Genomic DNA, 23,267 nt, shown 5'->3' with positions numbered 1-23,267 from the left:
GCATGGCTTCACCATGGACAAGCTGCAGTAATCTCTTCAGACACCCTCGATGTCTCTTACACGGGTGGAGATTACTAGACTCATTCGTCAGGATCTGATCTAGCTTGATACCAGGAGGACATGGATAGAGCTGCCACAGGAGTTGGGCACGAAGATGGCTTTCTATAGAGAGCATCTTCTCCACCTCACTGGAGATGGGTTTGTGATTCGACCCAGCTACATGGATACACATATGTCTCATGGTTTGTGGTGTGCCATTGGTCAGATACGAACATCCTCACATCAGCTGGAGATTGAGACTGGTAGATTCAGAGGGATACCATCAGACAACAGGATATGCCGCTTATGTGGGCTAGAGCCAAAGACAGAGCTACATTACATATGTCATTGCACAGTATATTATGAGACATGGGGCCGTTTCCACTGCTTATTCAGAGGGGGTTTCGGTCCTTTCTCTAGGGTCATGAGTTATGAGGATCAAAGATGTCTTGGGCTATATCTACTTGAGTTACACAGATATATAGAGACGCTTTATTGGGGAGAGCTAGAGAGAGACAGTCCCAGAGACAGATTACAGATTTCTTTTCACTAGATTTGGGACAACCAAAGGAGCAGCCATCACTGCAGAGCTCGGCCCACACTCATTCGACCACTACCGGCACTCTCATCGACCGAGCACTGGAGCTATGGAGATCCAGATGCTACACAGCATCGATGGAGACTACAACAGAGGATTCGAGCCATACTCTCTCGACATCCAAGAGTTCAGATGAGGATGGATTCTAGTAGTAGTAGTATTTTTGCTCTAGTCTTTTTGTACCCAGATATGGTATCAAATTCACAATTTTGTAACAGCTTGGTCTCATAGGTCATTTTGGCCTTTTGAAGACGTTAACATAGCATTTCATTTCATTTCATCTGTGTGTGTGTGTTGTGTGTGGAACTCCTGCGCGTAAAACTTTCTGCTCTGTCGCGAATTACTCCTGCGCGCTACTGTGCTCTCTGAGCCTGCACCAACGGGGGTGTGCGAGTGTGTGTGAGCGCTCTGCCACTGTCGCGAAGGCCTCCCTGTTCCTATTGTGGTGTTCTGCGCCAGCGCAAGCGATTCAGAGTGCCCGCGAGGTCTCCCACTTGCCTTGCGTAACTGCTCCGGGCCTTGTCTTTGCTGACCTCAGCCTGCTCGTCAACTGTCAGCCCAGTGCAACCTGCTACAGCAATTGCGCCACATACTCTGCAACCAGTGACAGTTTGAATTTTCCAGGCAGAGACAATACACTGTTTCCTAGATAGTTTTTTAGCTTTGATTCTAAATCCTAAAAGTCCATATCAGTATTCAGTTTTCCAGGGTTTTTTGCGAGATGTATGTTCTCTGTGGGAGATGTATTTCTGAGGGCTTTGTAAAAGGATATTGCAATTCAAAATACAAAAAAACTATTTTGTTTTGGTCTTCGTTCGTGGTTAGCTTGTTGTATCTCAGAAATTCAGTGTGTTTTCAAGCGTCGGAAAGCCATGGACAATGTCTCAGAGAGTGCTTCTGAAATCAAAAGCTGCCTGTATGAAGACTTTGAAGAGGCCAGGAAACCATGGAATGGACAGGCACCTGCCCTTGAGGTGCGATTCCTGTACACGACTTGATGGATCCGATCGTGCAATATGCCATGAATGCGGTCATTTTGTTTTTCCCGGGCAAAATGCCTATTGCGCAGGATGTCGGACAATGGGTTGATTTTCTTCTCAAACGCCAGGCTATCCGAGGAGTTTATTTTGGTGCTTGGGGTTTCTATGAGGTTTTACTGGCAGACACTGAAGCTAGAAACCTTTTGTTGGAGATGTCCGCTCTTTTTTGGCACGCAAATGACTCATGTTCTTCCATGGGCACTTACGAAGGACTATCAAAGCCTTATTCGTCACAAATGTCCTGTGTGGGTGGAAATTGTTGATTTCCCTCGCACATGACGGCATTTCCTTCCGTTGTTGGCTGCTCAGCTTGGCAAGGTAATCTGCCCTCCGAAATTGGATGCGAATACCAATAGGTTTTGCATCCTTTGGGACACGGATAAGCATACCCCGGATAGAATTATGGTGGATTCAGGGGATCCATGGGTTGGCAAGCGTCCCTTTAAACTCAAATGGGGCAAATTTGCAAACTCTTGCTTCCGTTGTGGTAGATTTGGTCACATGCAATCTGAATGTCCTGAACCAGTTCTCCAACCCCCTCTTTCGGCTGTTCCTGCCTCTAAATTGAATGGTGTTTCTACTGTGAAGGCAATTCCCAATGTAGACAAAGGGAAAAACAAAAATCCGCAGTCTGCTGATGTAGGGAATGTAAATGCAGGGAAAGGCAAAAATGTTGGGTCAGGTGATGTTGGCTCATGGGCGGTGCCTAAAAAGATAGTGAAAATTCGTACTCCACCTTCCTCCCGTAATTATGTTCCTCTGGTTAATGCCAACAAGAATGTATCGTTTAAACAGCTTCCCTGCAATGACAATCGCACATTGATTGATGCCTGGGAAAAAGCGATGCATTCTTATAAGGATGTGCTTTTGGGTGAGGCTTCCACCTCTCAAGCAGTTCCTATGGACAAGTCTCCTGTTTTCACTCAGCGGACGGGTTCTAGCATAGATGTGGTGGATGGAGATGTCCATATGGGCATCGTGACTTGATCCAAAAAAAAATTGCCGCTGTACATATGGTTTCTAATGCACAGTCGCATTAAATGCATTACATACAATGTGCGTGGGTTATGTAACCTTGACAAATGGCGATTGACCTGGCACTATGTACATACATGTAGGGCAGAGTGGTTTTGCAAGAACACAACCAGCATGACTTGGTTGGTCAGTGTTCCTATTTTGCTGGTTATTGGATCGCATATGCTGGTTTGCAAGATTATTCAGATTTATTGATGCTGGTTCGACATGAGCTTCAGCCAGCTCTCTTGTACAATGATCCGCAGGGCCGCTGGGTGGTGGTTCATTGTCTGTTGAACGGTCACGTTTATGAATTTGGAGGTGTTTATGTACACACAACATCTGGGCAACGGGCTACTTTATGGCGAGATATCTCTTCTCGTTTGTGGACTTCAAATGCATTCCTTTGTGGTGATTTTAATAATACCCCTGCGATGCATGATAGTACCATAGGTAATTCACATATGTTGTCTGCGGAAAGGCGAGAATGGGATAATCTGTTTGCTACTGCTACGATGATTGATTTATGGCGGCATTTGCACCCACATGTTTTTGGATTTACTTTTCAGCATGTTGCTCACTCTTCTTATCGAGCGTGGTTGGATCGATGGTCTTTGCTCAATCTGCAACAATATGAGGATTTTGTGTGTGAGGCCAGCATCGATTACACCTTGCAGTTATCTGATCATTACCCTGTTTTGTTGAATGTGAGTTTTGGGCAGTCTCTTTGTGATCGACCTCTTTCTAGGAAATGTCTGTTACATATTAACAATGCCTATCTCACTCATGCGGCTTTTCGAAACATGATATCTGATATTATTCCCCCGCTTTTTGCTCCCATGCATTTACATCTTGATGTTGCCTGGCATTGCTTTGTTATGAGGGTGCAAAGTGTCATTCATGACTATGGCATGCATTATATGTAGTGCACTCGGGGGGATGTTAAGGATGCGAAGCAAGCTTGTCAACAGTTGCAAGTGTTGGCTGATTTGCGGCCTTTGTTTGACTCTGAGATGTCAGAGTTACATTCAGCATAATGACAAGCGTAAACTTGCTAAATGGCAGACGCGTGCCCGTCAACTGGCTTTCATGGATAAAGGCTATGCTTCGAAGCAATTTTTTAAGCATTTTCATCATACGAGGGTCTCGCAAGCAATCAAGCGGGTTATGCTTTCCCTAGGTGTTTGGACTTCTTCGAAGCAAGAACTTGTTGATGCCATGGTTTTGCATTATCGACAGGTGTTTGTTGCTCATTCTCAAGCATCCTCGGTTGTTTGCCATGCGCGTCAATTGATGCTTTCCTTTGTTCGTCCGATCATATCCCCACAGGATGCATGTCCCCTTGAGGACCCATTTACTACCTCGGAATTGCGTAGTGCTTTGCTTGATTTGGGCCGTTGGCGGTCTCTTGGTTGGGATGGGCTTACTGTGGAATTCTTCCTCTCCTTTTGGGAAGCTCTTGAACTTCCGTTGCTTTTCATGATAAATGCAGCATGGCAGAAACAGGATTTGCCACTATCTTGGAAAGAAGGTTTACTTAAATTGCTGCCTAAGCAAGCACTTTGCGAGCAATTCTCTCATTGGCATCCGATTACATTGATGCCGGTGATTTACAAGATATTGGCTAAGATGCTGGTGCACCACATTAAGGACCATCTTTTTGCAGGACTCCATCAGGCTCAATATGGTTTCATTCCGCGTCGCCAGATTATGGACAATTTGGCTAATGTTATGATTGGGATGGAGTATGTTAAGTACACTCATCAGGATGTGTTGGTTATGCAAATTGACATTGAGAAGGCCTTTGACACTGTACAGTGGGATTTCATTGCTGCCACGATGAGGTGCCTAAGGTTTGGTCCTAAATTCGCAAATGTGGTATATTTCTTGTATGTATGTAGTACGTCTTCGGGGATCTTGGAAGGCGAATTGACAAAATCCTGGCCTCTTGGTTGTTCAGTCAGGCAAGGTTGCCCCCTTAGTGCTCTTTTGTATGCTATAGCCACTCACCCGTTGTTGATTTATCTTGATTACTTGACTTTTGTTGAGCGTCTTCATGGTTTGCGGTTACCTTCGAGTCGTACCTTTGTTGGCCAGGCATATGCAGATGATTTGTTGTTTATGCCTCGTAATCAGAAGGCTGATGTCGAAGTGATTATGGAAGCTTTGGAACTTTTTGGCATTGCGGCTAGGCTTAAAGTCAATTTTTGTAAATCGAAGCTTTTGCCTCTTTGTTCTTGTGATTGGCATAGTCTGCTGTGGCCAAGTAAGATTGTTTCTCCGAATATGATTACTAGGCACTTGGGTTATCCAATTGGATGGAATGTCACCCATTCTCAGAAAGTAGATTGGGTTATCTAGTGTTTGAATGTCAAGCTACACTATTGGAAGTTATCCACGTGGCCATTACATGTTCGTCTGCGAATTGTTCAGAGTATTTTGTTGGCTTATGTTCAGTTCTTTTTGCCGTTGATGCATTGGCCTCGTCATTGTCTTGATTCTCTTATGTCGGACATCATGTCCCATCTGTGGCGGATTCATGCTCAGAAGAAAGGCTTGCGTTTGATGTATATGGAGAAGCTTTACACTCCTAAACGCATGGGTGGCCTTAAGATTTTGGATTTGCGCAGGCATGTTCTTGCTCGGAAAGCTATGTTGTTGCCGACAATTGTGCAACAAATTCAGCCTTGGACTCTTATGTTTGCACACCTTGGTCAGCATGTTGTTACTTCCTCTTTTGGCCATTGGAAACCATCTATCTGGGAGGTGGTTTTCGGCAAGATGGAAGGGTACATTCCTGGATGTCCTCTTGCTTCCACTTTAGTGTCTGCTTGGAAAGAGGTTACGATTCACATTTCATGGAATCCTTGGCAGGAAGGTGATTCAATTCATTTGGAGAGCCTCCATTGGAGCCGAGCATTTTCTCTTACTTTGGTCGATCGCTCCCCTCGCCAGGCTTACTTTCTCTTTGGCCGTGGTGTTCGTGTGGTTGAGGATGTAGTCGATGAGGCTGGATATACTTTTGAGTTTCCTTTCGCCGCTCGCCGTTTTGGATTGGGTACGCATTACCGTCAGTTTTGGAGAGAACTTCAATGTATGTTGCTTGACTTTTTGCCAGTTTCCCCCTTACCTGATGGTGATCGCATGTCTGATTGGGATCTTCGGGAACCGCCTTTTCGAGATATTTCTGCGGGTCGCATTTATGCTCTTCTTCTACCACAATCATGGCTTGCTGATCATTGCAATCCTCTTTGGCACATGCACAAATCTGATCTCTGGTGGAGGAGGCTTCTCTCTGCCTTGTGGAAAATCCATTTGCCGTTGAAAGAGCGACTGTTTCTTTGGCGCTGTTTGCTTGGAGTGCTTCTTGTTGGCACTTTTCTTAGGGCGCATCATATTCGCCCTTCCTCTTGCGTCCATTGCTCCAATGTAGAAGAGGATCTTTGCCACTTGCTGTGGGATTGCTGCACTACTAGAGACTTCCTTCGCCGTGTATCGGCCTATATGCGGCTCTGCTTTCCTGGGGTTGTTTTTCACAAACAGTTCTGGGTAATTGGCATTTTCTCATCGACACTATAGCAGTTTGCGCTCTTCTTTATATGGGTCAGATACTCGGCTTATTGGACCCTGTGGAGTCTGCGTAATGCCTGCATGTTTCGTCATACTCATGCAGACCTGTTCCCACTCTTCAAGCTTTCCCTGAGGCAATCGTTACGATTTGCTTTGGAAGTTGGTGATATCACTGTAGAGATACATCGACTTTCCTATGACTGTTTCTAGCTACTCTGTACAGTTGAGTAGTTCTGTGTTCTTCACATTGTACATTACCCTTTTGGTGAGTTTTTCTCGCTTTGAGGTTTCCCACTGGTAAATTAATCAAATAGATTTACAAAAAAAATAGTGTAGGTGTGTGTGCGCGCGCGCTCTGTGCTTCTACGTGGGCCTCTGCTTGCATGCGTGTCTCTGCCTGCGAGGAAGCTAGTCTGCACGTGTCTCGCCTCTGCCGTGCTGCTGCCTCTGGAGACTCGTACGTAGAGCTGGGCTAAAGGCTCTGCGAGTGTGCGCGCGCGCGCTCTACAGGACTGTATATAGTTTTCTTGAGTCAGCAATCTTTGCTCGTAGCCTTCATCTAACGATTGATTCTGCACAGTGACAGATTGGGTTGATTTGAGCTTTTGTAAATGCAATTCAGCAGCAGACCATCAAAAATAAAGATTTGACTAGTGTTTACGCACGTCTCGGTGCAATGGTCGTCATGTATTCCCTCTGTGGTTTAATGTAAAAGATTTGTGGTTCTTGTAAAGAGCTAGAGGTTACTCGAAGAAAAAGAAAAGACAACAAAAATTTCTTTATAGCGCTAGAGATTTTATCTTTGGTTGAGTTTTGCCTCTTCATGTCCAAATCTCTATCTGTGTATAAGCGTCGGAAAACCATGTTCTTTTCTATTGGCACGTGGTGCCCGTCTCGTGACATGTGGAACGACAATCATGGGATCAGTTTATGTTGAATTGTAACGGATTATATTTGTGGCCCCTTTTGGATGCAGATAATCCAAAATTCACTTTTCAACATAATGTTCGATCTATGTATCGCGCTCAACTGGATCGTTGGTATCTTTTTCACATGCAGCAGTACGATGACTTTGTATGTGATATGAGGATTGATTATGCCATGTATCTCTCGGATCATTTCCCCATATGCTTGAAACTCCATTTTGACTCCTTTTTTGTCAATGACACCCCACCCAGGAAGAGACTTTTACATGTCAATAATGCTCATCTCAAGCATGAACTTTTTGGCACCATGATTGTGGACATCATCCTGCCTTCGACCTCTCATATGCACGTTGATATGGGCACAGCCTGGTTTCGCTTTGTTATGCATGTTCGATGTGTTATCCAAGCTTAAGGCAAGTATTATTTGTCACAATTGAGAGAACATGTTAAATAGGCAAAGGATACTTGTAGCATATTAATGCACTTGGCTACCAATTCCTCTCTTGCTGAGACTCAAAAGGTTGAGTTGCTCTTTGCTCGCACTATGCTACGGCGTAACGATGAGAGGAAATTGGCCAAATGGCACTCGAGCTTGCCAACAGGCTTTTACACATAAAGGATGTGCCTCTAAACAGTTCTTCTAGCATTTACATCATTCTAGACAGTCTCAAGCCATACGGAGAGTTATCGTCAGGGAGTGGACCTCCTCCTTACGGGAGTTGGCACAAGCCCTGCACTCTCATTATGGCAAGATCTTTGAGGTTGCTCCTCCTACGCAAAAAGCTTGCCAAGCACATCACTGGAATTGAATGCTAGCTTGCTTGATTTGGTCCAGTGGAAAGGTCCCGGATGGGATGGTCTTATTGTGGAATTTCTAGTCTTTTTGGGATTATCTAAAGCTGCCATTGCTAATCATGATGAATACGGCCTCGGAGCAACAGGAATTGCCCTCCTCTTGGAAAGAAGGATTGCTCAAGTTGATACCCAAGCATGCATTATGTGAAGAATTCTCTCACTGGCAACCAATTACGCTCATGCCCGTAGTATATAAATCGATGACCAAAATGCTGGTGAACCGACTCAAGTGCTTTTTGCATGAAGGCTTGCATCAATCTCAATATGGTTTCTTTCCACGATGTCAAATTACTAATTACCTCGCGAATGTCATCATTGGAATGAAATATGCAAAACACACTCAACAGGATGTCTTGGTCTTGCAAGTTGACATTGAAAGGCGTTTGATACTGTTCTTTGGGATTACATTGCACATACCATGCAAAAGTTGGGATTTGGGCCTAGGCTATCCCATGTCGTATTTTCCTTGTATGCACACACCACTTCTGCAAGTTTGTTGGATGGTTCTCTCATAGAATCTTGGCCTTCGGGACGTTCGGTAAGGCAAGGATGTCCTCTTAGTGCTTTGCTTTATGCAATTGCTACACACCCCCTGCTTAGGTATTTGGATTCCTTGACCTCCACTGGTAGATAGCATCTGGACAGCACTTTGTCGGACAGGCCTATGCGGATGATTCTTTATTTATGCCTCACAATTACTATGATGATGTACAATAAATTATGCATACTCTTCACTTGTTTGGATTGGCGGCATGCCTCAGAGTTAATTACGTAAATCCAAGCTATTACTTTTGAATGAGTGTGATTGGCATAAGATATTGTCGCCAAGGGACATTGTTCCTTTGCACACTGTAGTTCGACATTTGGATTATCCACTGGCTTGGGATGTATTAGTTGCACAAAAATTGGATTGGGTGCTCCAACGTCTATATTCCAAGTTAAATTAATGGAAACTGTCTATTTGACCACTACATGTGCGTCTCAGGATTGTCCAGTGCATTCTCATGGCTTATGTGCATTTTTATTTACCTCTGTTATCCTGGTCCCAATTGCGCTTGCAGTCCCTTATGTCTAGGATTTTGGAGCATTTCTAGCAGACCTCGTCTAGCATAAAGGGTCTTCGGCTTTTATCGATGGACAAGTTGTGCGGCTTGGAGGGCTGAATATTTTGGTCTTGCGACATCATGTTCTGGCTCGGAAAGCTATGCTATTGCCAGTCTTGATGGAGCAACGGCAACCCTAGACACTCATGGCTTCACATTTGTGTGCGCATATTGTCACGCCATCTTTTGGTCACTGCAACCGACATATTGGGACGTCATTTTTGGGAAGCTTGAAGGACACATTCCACGATGTCTCTTTACCTCTTCTCTCATTGTTGATTGGAAGGCTGTCATTGCATTTGGCATGGCATGGTCGACAATCATCTCTGGGTAACTCCCTTCGATTGGAGAGTCTGCATTGGAGTAGGGCATTCTCTTCAACTTTGGTTCAGCGGTCTCCTCACCAGGCATATTTTTCCCCAAAAAGGAATCTGCCAAGTGCATCACGTGGTGGATGACACAGGTCATGTTCTTTCGTTCGCAAATGCGGTGTCTCGTTTTTGGTTAGGTCTCCACTATTTTCCTCTTTGGTGGAAGATTTAAAGGATACTTGCTGATCACTCACCCATTCCTCCTTTGGATATGGACTCCCGCTTCTCTGATTGGAACCTTGCTACTACCAGTCTGGAATGCATTTCGGTCGGCAATGTTTATGCCCTCCTGCAATCCAATGTGTGGATTGTGTGTCATGGTTATTAGCTATGGTCACTCTCCAAGTCATTTTTGTGGTGGCAGCGAACACTGTCTAGCATTTGGCAGAGTCATCTACCTCTGAAGGAGCGTATTTTCTTGTGGTGCTGCTGACTGGGAGCTCTACCTGTTGGTAGCTTATTGCATGCACGGTATATTGCGCCTTCTCGCTGCCTAAGATGCTATGAAGCTGAGGAGACTGTGCCACACTTATTGTGGGGTTGTCGCTGCTCCAAATCCTTCATTAGGCAAGTCTCGACTGCTCCTTGGCTACGTTTTCCTTCCGGCATCTTTCACAAACGGTTTTGTCTTTTTGGGGTGATCCAGTCTCCGTAATCTCAATTTAAGGTGTTTTTTAATTAGGTCAGATTTTGGGTTTTGTGGGCCATTTGTCACCGTAGAAACTCAATAATGTTTCAAGGCACTAATGTCGACTCGTTTCCCTATTTCAAATTGTCGCTTGGTTAAGCATTGCATTTCGCTCATGATGATGGGGACATCACTCTTGATGCTTACATGATTTCCTTTGAATGTTTCTAGCACTCGGAGCCTTATGGTGCTCCACTTTTTGTATCTCTTATTTTTCGTGGGTTTTCCTCGCTTTGAGGTTTCCCACTTGTAAATTCCATCAACAAGATTTACAAAAAAAAAAAAGAATCCATTGTAAAAACCTCTTGTAGCAGCTCACAAGAGACAAGGGACTGAAACCCCTACGCCATGCCTCCAAAATCATCAGCAGCCACTCTTAACCTTTCCACAAGGATGTTGATCTACAACACAACCATACTTGTAAGAGAGGCAGGAGGGACCTACTCATTGTCCATCTCAAAAGCCAAGGGGAGGTCCCAGTTGCACATCTCTCTGACCAAACCTGTCATGGGGACGGGGACCACGTGCCAACGGAAAAGAACAGATTGAACAACTTTAAGCACTTCAAATAACAACTGAACTAAAAGAGATGCACAACACACGAGATGGGGAGTGGCGGAGTTCCACCTCAAGAGAGCATTGACCCCAAACTTGGCGCCCCTTTCGGTATTTCTTTATATTGCTTCAACTCAGTACAAGCCGATACTCCATGCTCTGCACCTTCACCCAGAAGCGTGCCAAAGAATGAACCCATGGAAAAAATTTAAAGGCCCTTGGCCTATGAAAAGCAGTTACATGAAAAGCTTCAAACTCAAAAGCAATTGGTCAAAAAGCTGCCAGCGCATTTTGCAAAAATCCATACAGTTGCTACATCATCAGCGTAAAACGCGGAAATTGGTACAGGTGCCACGTCAGCATGTCAACCCGTTTTGCGAGCTGTCCGTACAGCTGCCACGTCATCATGCTCCACGCGATTCTTCTGTGTGTGTGTGTGTGTGTGTGTGTGTGTGTGTGTGTGTGTGGATCTTGCTTTATCTTTAGGTCACTTGGGCCCTATCAGACGAGGTCCATAAGTTGGTGGGAGCTTCTTCTACTTCTTTTTCTTCTTCTGCTCCTGCTTCTTAGGGTTTAGGCCCCTCGACCGGGATGTGCAGCTTGGCTTCGTTCTTCAATGGCTTGACACGTGAGCAATTTGTGACATCCTCCCTTCTTGAAAGAAAGTAATCGTCCATGATTACTATATCTGTGCAAAACAACTCAAGTTAGCTCAAAAATCTCCGAGGGTCATTCTGAGGAACAATTCGGTTTTTCAATCTAGATTGGGGCTCTTGATATCTTGGGTCGTTGGTTTCCCAAAAAAATATCATCCAATAAGGAGTCTCACTAGATCGGAGCTCTTGATATCCTGGGTCGTTCGCTTCCTAGAAAAATCTCATCCAATAAGGAATATTCAGTGGTTGTCACATCACAATGCAACACAAATGCTCACATATGCGTGTTACAAGACATAGAAACATAAAGTTGCCGATGAACACTCACCCCGCAAATAACCATCTTGGTCTGGGCCATGAGCTGTTCAACGACTCCCTCATCACTCAGCCCGCAAATAACCTGAAAAGGTCCGGGCCATGAGATATAGAGGCCTTTTACGACCGAACGCCCCCTAGACTACAGCCTCTGTCGTTTGGAGGTGCTGATAGTAACCACTGATCAGACTTCTTAATACTCTCCCCGTGAATAACCACAAGGGTCTAGGCCATGAGTAAAAACATCACTTTTCAAATATTCAATACCCCCCCCCCCCCCCGGCAAATAACCACAAGGGTCCGGGCCATGAGTATGGCAAGCATTCTTAAACATCATTTCTCACTACTCCACCCGAGAGTAAATCACCAAGCATTGAAACCAGTATTCAAACCAGAGTCAAACAGTTGAAATCGGCACCAAGACAGGTTTAAAACAGATACCATCCATTTCAAACAATACTTCCTCAAACAAACAGAGTTCAAAAGTATCTAACTATAAAACAACTAGAGAATTCATTCAGGTTTTTGTTCGGACAGTCAAACTTTGAGGACAGCTAGCTTGCCCTTCTGCATTGGCGTAATGGTTCGGTTCAGGATGTGGAGAGTCGCATCATTCTTGTCGTGCCATAGCATGTCCAAGGGAATGTTGCAATTCCAACTTCATAATTTTTCATGATAGCCTTGGATAGCCACTGGAAGAGCACCAATGAGCGGTACCACTTTCTGAGCTTGCCTTGTGGCTAGCTCAACTTAAATGTTTCTCCACCCTCTGCATCATAATCAAAGTGCATCTGCTTCAAGAATTATGGATGGATGAAGCTCTTTGTAGCTGCGGGGTCAAAGAAGATAAGGGATTTCAAGCCGTTGACTTTGTCATATGCTCGACACAATTTTTTAGTTCTTTCAAGGCGTATGCCATAGATATCAAGTACTAGTCCAATAGCCGCTTTAGCTCGTTTGGCTGGAGATAGTCCGGGGGTTTTGTCGACCGTCGACGCGGGCGTCGGCTCCGATGGTTTGTCAGTGCGTTGGGGACAACCAAAATAGTTATATCCTATTTGAAAGCATCCAAAGCATCAATCTTCTTGTAATAAGGTATCTCGTAGTTGAGGCGTTTGACTTTCATGAGAGTCTCTAGAATTTGTTCGTTGTTGCCGTGAGTTCAGGTGATTGGCCGAAACTCTAGCTTGCCTTTCATCAATTTGTAGCCGAGTGCAGCATGGTCCATAAGCTCTTGCATCGTTGAGGCTTGCTCGGACAGGCAATATTCCTGCAACGGTGATGGTGGTCCAATGGTGTATCGCTCACACTGGTCCTCCAAGGAAATAAACTTAAAGAAGGACACTAGAAGGTAGACATCGAGAAACCTTTGGTTATAGTCGTCCATGGTCTTGTGTGTGTGTGTGTGTGTGTGTGTGTGTGTAGATGTATATAAGACTTGACTAAGGAGAAGGCTTTACTAAGCGATAACCTCAGAGAGATGTTATAAGGCTAGACTCGAGATACTATGAAACTCAACTCCAGATGATTTACAATGAGGCGCGGCCTCCTTTATATAGAGAAGTACCTTGGCTTGGGAGACAAGCTTTCGCCTTGGTGGACAAGGTAGTGGATGTCACTTTACATGAGTGGGTATCTTTTATGCTAGTGGGTGTCACTGTCCATGTTTATTACTTTACAAAGCGAACAGGTCAAAGGGTAGTGAGAGGTGGAGGATAAGAAGTGGTAATTGGAGAATCTCGCTTTTCTCTACACATTGAACGTAAGCACAGTTGTGTGGATTATGACATAAGTGATTGTCACAAGTAAGATTCTTCTTGCTTGTGTAAGCAATGATAGTATCCCACCGCTATCTATATATATTTATACTAGTACGGCCGGCCATCTTTGGCGGCCTCTCGCTCTCCCCGTCTCTCCCCTCTTTATCGCGTGCAAAGGGGCTTTTTTTAGTTTTGGACTTTAGCCTTCAGGTTGCAGATTGCGACACGTGTAAAGGGCTCTCCCTTCCGCCATATTATGTTAGTATATATATATATATATATATATATATATATATATATATATATACAGTCCATGATGGTTTATTACTTTACAAAGCAGACAGGTCAAAGGATAGTGAGAGGTGGAGGATAAGGAGTGGTAGGTGGAGAATCTTATCGCACACCTTTTTTCTACACACTGAGTGCTAGCACAACTGTGTGGATTATGACATAAGTGATTGTCACTAGTAAGATTCTTCTTGCTTGTGTAAGCAATTATATTATCCCACCGCTATGTATACATATACATACATATATATATACACACACACATATATATCTATGTGTGTGTGTGTGAGAGAGAGAGAGACGCCAATTGCATGCATCCAATACACATATCTAGGAACCATGCATGCCACAACATGCTGCAAAGCGACATTCCAAGGTTCGTTGCCCGACAACAAACCGCGAACAATGAGCATTGAGAATAAAACGCAACCCTGCATCACTGGATTGATAATCCCCAAGCCACCTTAAAATCGTGGCAAAGTGCATGAACGCCAATCAACTCTGGCCAAGTTATCTATAGCCACATCCGAATCTCCAAAAAGGAAACTCCTCATGGGACGACACAGTCTAGACAAACTCTTTGAATGCAAAATGCAACACGAAGCTGTGAACGAAGTTGTGGCCAAAAGCACTTGGTCGGCCATCACAGCAGACCAGCCAGTGACAAACGTGATGATGACCAAACTTCCGACCGATAGACTACAAAACTTGCATGAACACTAGGTTGGTAATGAGACACTTTTATGTCCTATTAAATCACCATTTTGCTTGAATTATTTGATGAGGTTGAAAATGAATTTTCAGGTGCTATTTATCCACAAATTTGTCTTCTGAGTTGAAAAAAACTTGACATTGTTTTGGAATATTGATCTCATCATTAACCTTACTCTTCCACAACATTTCTCAATCTAAACTGTCTGAAAAAACGGGTTCTGTTTTTGGCCTTTTACAATGTTTTGCAACTATACCGCTCTAAAATTCATGTTTGTCAGGTTCATGCTAGAGGATTAGCCTTAGTAGTTCTCAACATGTTCTGATGCTTCTAGGGAGAACAATTGTCAAAGTTGAAAGTTACGACCAAATTACAAGAATTGTGTAATCCTGTTTTTCAGCCAAATTTTAGCACTTCTATGATTTTTTCCCTAGCTTTCTTGATGTTCAAATGCAGTTTTCATTGTGTAAGTGGTATGTGTAACATAAAGCTAATCTTCCTTGAATTTTGGGACACCTAATGCCCTATATAGCATACTATATGACGATGTTTGAGTTTTTCAAAGGCAGAAGAATACAAGACATTGTAGTGTAACAAGTATAGCTTTCTTAATATTGCTAGTATCTTAGGCTAATTGTGTGCATTTTGTAGGTAGTAACCATATCTAATCATAAACTTCAAATTTGGCTAGATATTGAGTCGTTTCTATGGGATTCATTGCCCCTAAGATTTAACTTGGTAAGAGATCTATTATTCTGTTGACTTGCTCCATGGCTCCTTTTGAATCCAAAGGCCAAAAGGGAGATAAGAAAACATGTATATAGTATCTGTATTGAGCGTGACTAAAGAAACTTTGATGATAGATCCGCAGAATGGCCAAAAATGCATCTTTTTTGTACCTAATTCTTTTGCCAAAAAAACAAAATAGTGAGGCAAAAGCAACCGTATGTTTTGATCATCAACCCATTGAAGTTAACGAGAAAAATCCCCAATCTTATTTATATGCAATCAATCGTAAGAAAGTGTTGTTTTGGGTAAAATGGACTGGTCCATCAACGCTTGTTGTGACCAAGAGATGAGAAATTTTACAAGTTTCTCATTTTTGCCATATGGCGTAGTCTTTGAACTATAAGCTCATGAAAGGATTTTCCAAAATGAGTGGATCTACTATGGTTTTGGAAGCATTTTTCAAACCCTTGAAAGGACACTTTCATGTCCTGTTAGGTTACCAACCTAGTGTTAACTACTGGTTGACGGGGAACATCATTCCCAACCTGAAAGCCCAAATTCCGACGATTCTGGCCAGGTGCAAGCCACAAAAAACCATCTGCTTACCCCCATTGGTACTCATTCTGCAGTCCAATGGCAATCCCTTACGACTTTCTCTAATCGGTGAGAGCACCATTAGCCACACAAAATCTTTCAAGAGCCTAGTGCATTACCAGTATACCTATCGTTATCAGAATATCAAGGTCCCCAACTTGTGTCTTTGATAAACACCATGTTGCACAAACCTTGTACTTCATAAATTCCTTGACCCTAAGACGGAAACTCCATTACCCTGTCTAAAGATTGACCATCCACTTGGCAGAGGTGCTGCTGAAAATGTATGATAACAGCTCAAGCAAGTAAGACACTTGGTGCTTACTGGTGTCTAATGTGATTCTTGAACCAATCCTCTTTCCCTAATGACTGTTAATAACAATCCAATTTTTTAAAAGTTCTACTCTCTGGTCTAATAATTCTCAAAACCATGAAAAAGACAATATCGTTATTTGACATTAAATTAAACCACAAGGATTTAAATGTTGCTGTAACAACATGATGCACCTTCTCAGCCAACCATCGGATTTCAGAGCAACCTTGAGCAACCAGAGCTGCCATGCAATTGTTGCCTAGATTCATTCCCTCCACAATTCCAGCTGCTATCGCAAGAACATTCTTCAATGCTCCAGCAATTTCCACACCAACCACGTCACTGCAAACTTTCAATGCAGCAGTGTGAAGGGATATTGACCTTTTTCCCTGCATATCACAGGGGGACTATTATGGTAAGAGTTAGAAAATGACGTCATTCGCACCTGGATGTATTGATCCTCAAATAACGAGAAGCCAAAAGTTGCTGAGCAGCTCTTGCAAGTTCTTTATCTTTTGAAGCAACAACCATGGCTACAGTAAAAGCTAGATGAGTTAGCCTCCTATGCTGCCACAAAACTCAAAAAAATTAAAACAAGACATGATTTTTCTTCATCATGCCGTATTCTCCCACCAGTAGGAAGCTCGTCCATAAGCTCAATTGAAAAGGAAGGACCAGATATCACTGCTATAGGCTGTCTTTGATTGCCAAGTGCTCGAGGAATTACTTGTGACATCATCTCCAAGGAGGAGAGTTCCAAACCCTTGCTGACTGAAAAGAATGGAAGACTAGGAGGAACATATTCTGAAATGCTTTTCAAGAAATCTGCACTGTACTGTAAACAAGAAGGAATGAGGTATGATAGCAGCCCTCTCTCTCTCTCTCTCTCTCTCTCTCTCTCTCTCTCTCTCTCTATCTATATTATATATATATATATATATATATATATATATATATATATATATATATATATATATCGCGCCCTGTGTCATGTGACACATCCCAACCCTATGTGTCCGTGGACAAGCTACACCATAGCAGGGTTTCCGTCAAGTCCAGTCAAGTTAGATTAGAAGTGATCTGGCACTTTTGTGAGTCTATTTGTAGACCGTGCATGCCCAGTCACTTAGTGTAGATGCATATCCTCTGGTTGCACACTGCATAAGCATAAGCATTTCCATCAGATTCCATCAGAGTCAGTTTGGGGATTTTTCAGATGACTTTATCCCATTTTTCCCTATTTTTAACATTTTTCACATATTTATAAAGTGACTTTTGTTGGGTACTCAGTAGGGCAAAATGGGTAAGTTAATATATAAGCAAACCCAAGTTAGCACAAATTGGCAGATGAGCAAAGGCACAGCAGGCTTCCCCAAGCAACAGGTGTCCCTCCCTCTCTTAGCAAGATCCTCCCCAATATCCTTGGCGAGGCTACTCCATCCATTGGCGTTTTTCCTCTCCACTTGCATCTCCATCCTCTAGCGTTTCCAGACCAGCCATCGCCATCCCAAGTTCCCCACTTGCCCTGGAGTTTCCTCATTCCACTGGCAGCAGCACCCAGAAGCTACTAACGCTAGCCTTGCCTTTGCATCAGTAGCGTTTTTAAGGACCAAAACGCAGCAAGGGTTCAGCGATTCAGCCTGCAGGAAATTCAGCATTGTATCCTCAGCGATTCAGCCATTGAAACGCAGCAGAAACTCAGTACTTTCAGCCACCATCAGTCCCTTCAAAAACGCAACATCACCCCAAACACACCAATGTTTTCCTCATCATTTCAGCCTGGCAAAAACAGTCAAATTTCAGCCATAAAGTCACGAGGGAACAACAGTTGATTCAGCCCCCAAAGTAGCCCGATTCTCAGCCTTGCTCCTTTGTGGACATCAGATACAAGCGGATCCAGATCAGCCCTAAAGTTATCACCATCACCGTCGCCGGCATAGTCCAAATAGCATGAGTCCATGGCATTCGCATTGTACACCTTAGTGCAATCAAAGTAGACCACTCTCGCCGACGAGAGTGGGGCCTTTGGAGGAGGGTTTTACAACCTCTCGGGTGTCGTATCTTTTCTCTCTCCTTCTCTCAGTCTCATTCACTTGCACGCACAATATCCACTCACTTTGTTCGTGATCATAGTACTCTCCATATGACAGAAAGCTCTCTCTTTCCCTAAGAACTAAAAGGAACCTTGAGCAATAAAGATCACTAAGCTTGAGAAAATACAACATTCATTCTGTTGCACCTTACATTGGTATCAGAGTTTTGGAAGTGTTCTGCATTACTCAAGAATTTTTTTTTGCTTGTTGCAATCGCACGAACCACTTGGGCATGGCGATTCCTAATCGTGTTTTGTTGAAGAGTGACAGGAATCCCAAGAAAGAAGGGCTTGTCCAGCCTCCCCTTGTGTCTCTTTTCACTCATTGAGAGCGGACCGTGCACTTAGCGGCCGGCCAATCGACGTGAGGTGGGAAAAAACAACCTTGGTGTGAGCGCAAGGCCGCCAAGGGGTGCGCCCGCAGAAAAGGGTAGAACTCGGGTGAAGAGAAGATCCTTCTCCAACGCAATTTGCAAGCGCAAGAACCTCAAGAACCCAAGATCCTCACGGATCAAGGACCTTAAGAACCTCAAGACCCTCAAGAACCCAAGTTCCTCGCGAGCTTAAGACCCCAAGATCACAGTGCATGGTCGTCACCCGAAGCGGAATGGATACTTCGCATACAGGTGATGAGCATGAGAGAGGCGACGATGACTCGTCCCCACCCGGAGATGATTTCTTCAACCCTCCCCCTTCGCCATCTACGCCACCAAGTGCTCTAGAGTCAGTGGTCACGCAGATGATGGCCATGATGGATAGACAAGAAGCAAGTCGCCTTGCTCAGGAACGTGAGCGCATTGCTCTTGCCACAAAACAAGAAGAAAATCGACTTGCTCAGGACCGTGAGCGCCTTGCTCAGGAACGTGAGTGAATTGCTCTTGCCACAAAACAAGAAGAAAATTGCCTTGCTTTCGAACGCGAGCGTGATGAACGAGAAGCTAAAAGGGAGATTCGTCATCAAGAATTTATTTCCCACATGCTAGCCTCGAAGATCGAACCACCCAAAGATCGTGGAAGTTCGTCAAGTGGTGCAAGCTACGATGCAGATTCCAACCATCCATTTACAGAAAAGTTGACTTTCAGTAAGTATGACGATAAGATGGATGCTACAGTTATTCATTCTTGGTTGCATCAATTTAATGCTTATTTTGCGACAACTAAGAAAACAGGAAATAGCAAAGTTTTGACGGCAGCTATGTACCTTGCCGGTGATGCCATCAATTGGTACCATGCATGGCAAGAGGCACAACTAGCCACGCACCTCGAGGCAGTCGACGATTTCACGCCTCTCTCTTTTAGTTGGGCTGATTTCCAAGACAAGCTCAAGGCGCGGTTTATGCCCCCTCACTACCTCGCACGCTTGAAAGAGGATTGGCGTAATCTCAAGCAACATGGTATGCCAGTCATGTCTTTTTCTAACCGTGTTTTGCAGCTAGGCACTCAATCACGCAAGTCGGATGATGAGCGCAAAGAGGCTTTTCTCTTTGGGCTAGACGAATACATCAAGTTTGATGTTGAAGTCTTTGACCTTGCGGACCTCAACAAGGCGGTAGCAGTCGCTCTCGCCCAAGAGATGAAGCACAACAAGGGAAAGCCTAAGGAGAACAAGTCTTCTCAAGGGACATCTCAAAATTCTCAGACCACACAGAATGGTAAGAACGATAAGAATGGCAATTCTTCTAGCCCTTCTTCCTCTAATTCCTCGGAAAAGAACTCTAACAATGAATCTAAGGGTAAAGCTAAAGCACTTGCAAAACCTAAGCTAACCCCTGATGAAAAAGCTTCTCAAGGAATTATAGAAGGATACATAACGGCTGAAGAACAAGTGATTTATGCTAAAGAAGGTAGATGTTTAAAATGTCATGTCAAGGGTCACATTAAGAAGGCCCGTCCTAAGACACTCCCACCTAAAGAACCAAAGGCACCCACAACTACCACAAACTCTGTCACAACACAACCTGCATCTTCTCATGACTCTGACACACACATTGATGAATCTCTCTTGAAGTGTTATGGTCATGTAAAAGGACAGCGTTTTATCATATTGTTTTATCCAGGCAGTATGCATGATGTGATTAGTCCCCCTCTTGTTGAGAGAGCCCGCCTAGAGGTTAGTCAGAAATCTCCTCTTGAGGTTTCTGGCTTCGCTCCTGGTATGGACTCTATCATCACGAAGGAGTGCCTTGATGTGATGTTTACCGTTCAACAAGCTTCTTTTCGCAGGAAATTTCTGATGTCTCCTCTCTCAGGATGTGATATGATTTTAGGCATTAAATGGTTTCGTGAACTTGATGCTCACATTAAATTTGGTGCTAACACGATCACTTTACATTCCCATACTGATTCCCCCCTCATCATTCGTGCTGAGGAGGGCTTGCATTCTTTGCCTCTCATCTCCCATGTACAGGTAAAGCGTGAATTACGACGAGGAGCACAAGCGGCATTCATTTATGCTGCTCCAGTTTCCCAGAGCATTCAGGCTCCGGGTAAGTATTCGGAGTTGTTTACAAAATTTAAACATCTCTTTTTGCAGGATGATCTTCCACCTCATCTCCCACCACAGCGGCCGGAGGACCATCGCATTGAGCTTATAGAGGGAGCGTAACCTGTCAGTAAGGCTCCCTACCGTTTGAACAAGTCACAGGAGGAAGAGGTAGAGCGACAACTCACGGAGTTGGTGGCTAGAGGATTCATACGTCCTAGTGTAAGTCCTTTTGCTGCTTCTATTTTGTTCGTTCGCAAGAAGGATGGTTCGTCTCGTTTGTGTGTTGATTACAGGGCATTAAACAAGATGACCGTCAAGAACAAGTTTCCGATGCCTCGCATTGAGTGTATCTTGGATAGGCTCAATGGAGCAAAGGTTTTTAGCAAGGTCGATCTCAAGAGTGGATACCATCAAGTACGGGTATTCAAAGGCGACATTTTCAAGTCCGCCTTTCGTACCGAGCGAGGGCAATGGGAGTATATTATTATGCCTTTTGGATTGACACGAGCCGTGGGTACGTTCAATCGTCTCATGGTAGGTCGTTTCGGCGACATGGTAGGTGTATGTGTGTTCATCTTTTTAGATGATATTCTCATTTTTTCTGCATCGTGGAAACAACATGAAAGAGATGTTGAAAGGGTACTAACTCGTTCGGATGAGTGTCAGTTGTACATTGCAGCTAAGAAGTTTGAATTTTTTCTTACTGAAGTCACTTATCTAGGTTATATCATTTCTGCAGAAGGCATCAAGCTAGACCCCGCGAAGGTGGAACAGGTTCGTAATTGGGATTTGCCCAAAACTGCATATGACGTGCGTTCTTTTCTTGGTTTATGTCAAGCATATAGTTCGTACATAGAGAATTTTGCACGCATTGCTGCACCTATGACTGATGTTTTGAAAGGGGTCAAGACTCGCCGTCAATGCGTAGACTTGCCCGAGGCAGCCATTGAGGCTTTCGCAGCTCTCAAGGTTGCGGTGACAGAAGCACCGTGTCTTATCCTTGCCTCTTAAGATGACCCCTTTGAGGTATGGACGGATGCGAGCAATGTCGCCATAGGCGCTGTGCTCCAGTAGCTTTCCTTAGCCGGAAGCTCAATAGTGCGGAAAAGAATTATTCAATTTATGATAAAGAACTGTTGTCTGTCATTCACTCTCTTAAGCATTGGAAGCATTTTTTGTATGGTAGAGAGTTTATAGTGCGCACAGATCATCAAGCCCTCAAGTGGCTACAGTCTATGCCTAGTGCACATTGGAGTGATCGCCAAGCACGGTGGTCACAATTTTTTGAGCAATTTGGCGGATTGATTGAGTATGTGCCTGGAAAAGCTAACCCTGTTGTAGATGCGTTGAGTCGCAAAGGACAGATTTTGGCTCGAGTCAAGAACCACTTTTTCTATACAGGGTGAGTCTTTTAACAGCATGAAGAATCAGTATGTAGATTCGGAGTTTGGTAAGTATTGGTTGCAGGCTCTTGCTTCCCAAGGGCCCAGCAACTATCTCATTCGTAATGGATTGTTATTTTTTCATCAGCGTCTATGTGTGTTGCCCTCTCTCAGGCTAGCCATATTGCATGATGCACATGACTCTCTCACGGGTGGGCATAGGGGTATGAACACCACATTGGAAAAGATTGAACGATTTTTCTATTGGCCTAAAATGCGAAAAGATGTGTTTAGTTATGTCACACATTGCACTATATGTCAAAAAGTAAAAGCTCCTCGGGGTAAGCAGCAAGGCCTCTTGCTTCCGCTGCCTATTCCCGAGGGACCTTTTCAGGATATCTCTATGGATTTTGTGACTAACTTATCACCAAGTCAGCATTCAAGGAACAATCAATATTTAACTATTGTTGATCATTTCAACAAATTTTGCATATTGATTCCTTGTAAGGCCACAGTTACTGCACAAGATGTTGCACCATTGTTCATAAAGCATTGGTACCCCCTCTGTGGTTTGCCAAAGTCCATTGTTTCAGATAGGGATGTTAAGTTTACGTCCAACTTTTGGCGTGCACTTTTTGAAAATATTCGCACAAAGTTGAATTTTTCATCCGCTTTTCATCCACAGTTAGATGGTCAAACGGAAATTTATAATCAGTTGGCTTTTGATGTGTTGAAGTCTTATGTTCATGATCAGCAGTTTCAATGGGAGCTCTATCTCCCATTGGTACAGGCTATTCTCAATGATTCCTTCTCTTCTGCTATTGGTCGAACTCCGTATGAGGCAGCTTTTGGCCGCCGATTTGAGTTACTGTTGACTCGATCGGTCAGTCAAATGCCTGATGCCAATGCTGAGAGTCAGTCATTGGATGAGATTTCTGAGAGTGTGAAGCTTCGGCTAAGCAAGGCTCAGGAATCTTATTCTCGACAGGCTAACAAGCATCGTCAGGAGGTCTCAATCAAGGAAGGAGATTGGGTGTATCTACGAATTATGAGACAGCGTCTTAAGCAAGTTGGAAAGAAATGTCCTAAGTTATCTTTTCGTATATATCGTCCCTTTCCAGTCATCAAAAAGATTAATGAGGTTTCATTGAAATTAAAGTTGCCTAACTCATGGTCAATGCA

At 43.9% G+C, this 23,267-nt stretch overlaps 1 protein-coding gene across 2 annotated transcripts in view; it reads right to left on the bottom strand.

The window, feature by feature from the left end:
• Positions 1-23,267, bottom strand: part of GLY1 (NAD-dependent glycerol-3-phosphate dehydrogenase family protein) — an 85,915-nt gene that overhangs the window by 4,630 nt on the left and 58,018 nt on the right. For both annotated transcript variants that reach the window (XM_086516316.1, XM_086516315.1), the window contains exons 4-6: positions 16,760-16,961; positions 16,572-16,659; positions 16,321-16,468 (exon numbers count right to left, since the gene is read on the bottom strand). In XM_086516316.1, coding sequence (XP_086372442.1) covers positions 16,321-16,468; positions 16,572-16,659; positions 16,760-16,961 — 438 coding nt within the window. The remainder of the gene's footprint in view (positions 1-16,320; positions 16,469-16,571; positions 16,660-16,759; positions 16,962-23,267) is intronic.

This window comes from Adiantum capillus-veneris, chromosome 7 (genome assembly GCF_014529385.1).
Source record: "Adiantum capillus-veneris isolate H3 chromosome 7, ASM1452938v2, whole genome shotgun sequence".
Classification (NCBI taxonomy): Eukaryota; Viridiplantae; Streptophyta; class Polypodiopsida; order Polypodiales; family Pteridaceae; genus Adiantum; species Adiantum capillus-veneris.
This window is presented reverse-complemented; position numbering and strand designations above follow the sequence as displayed.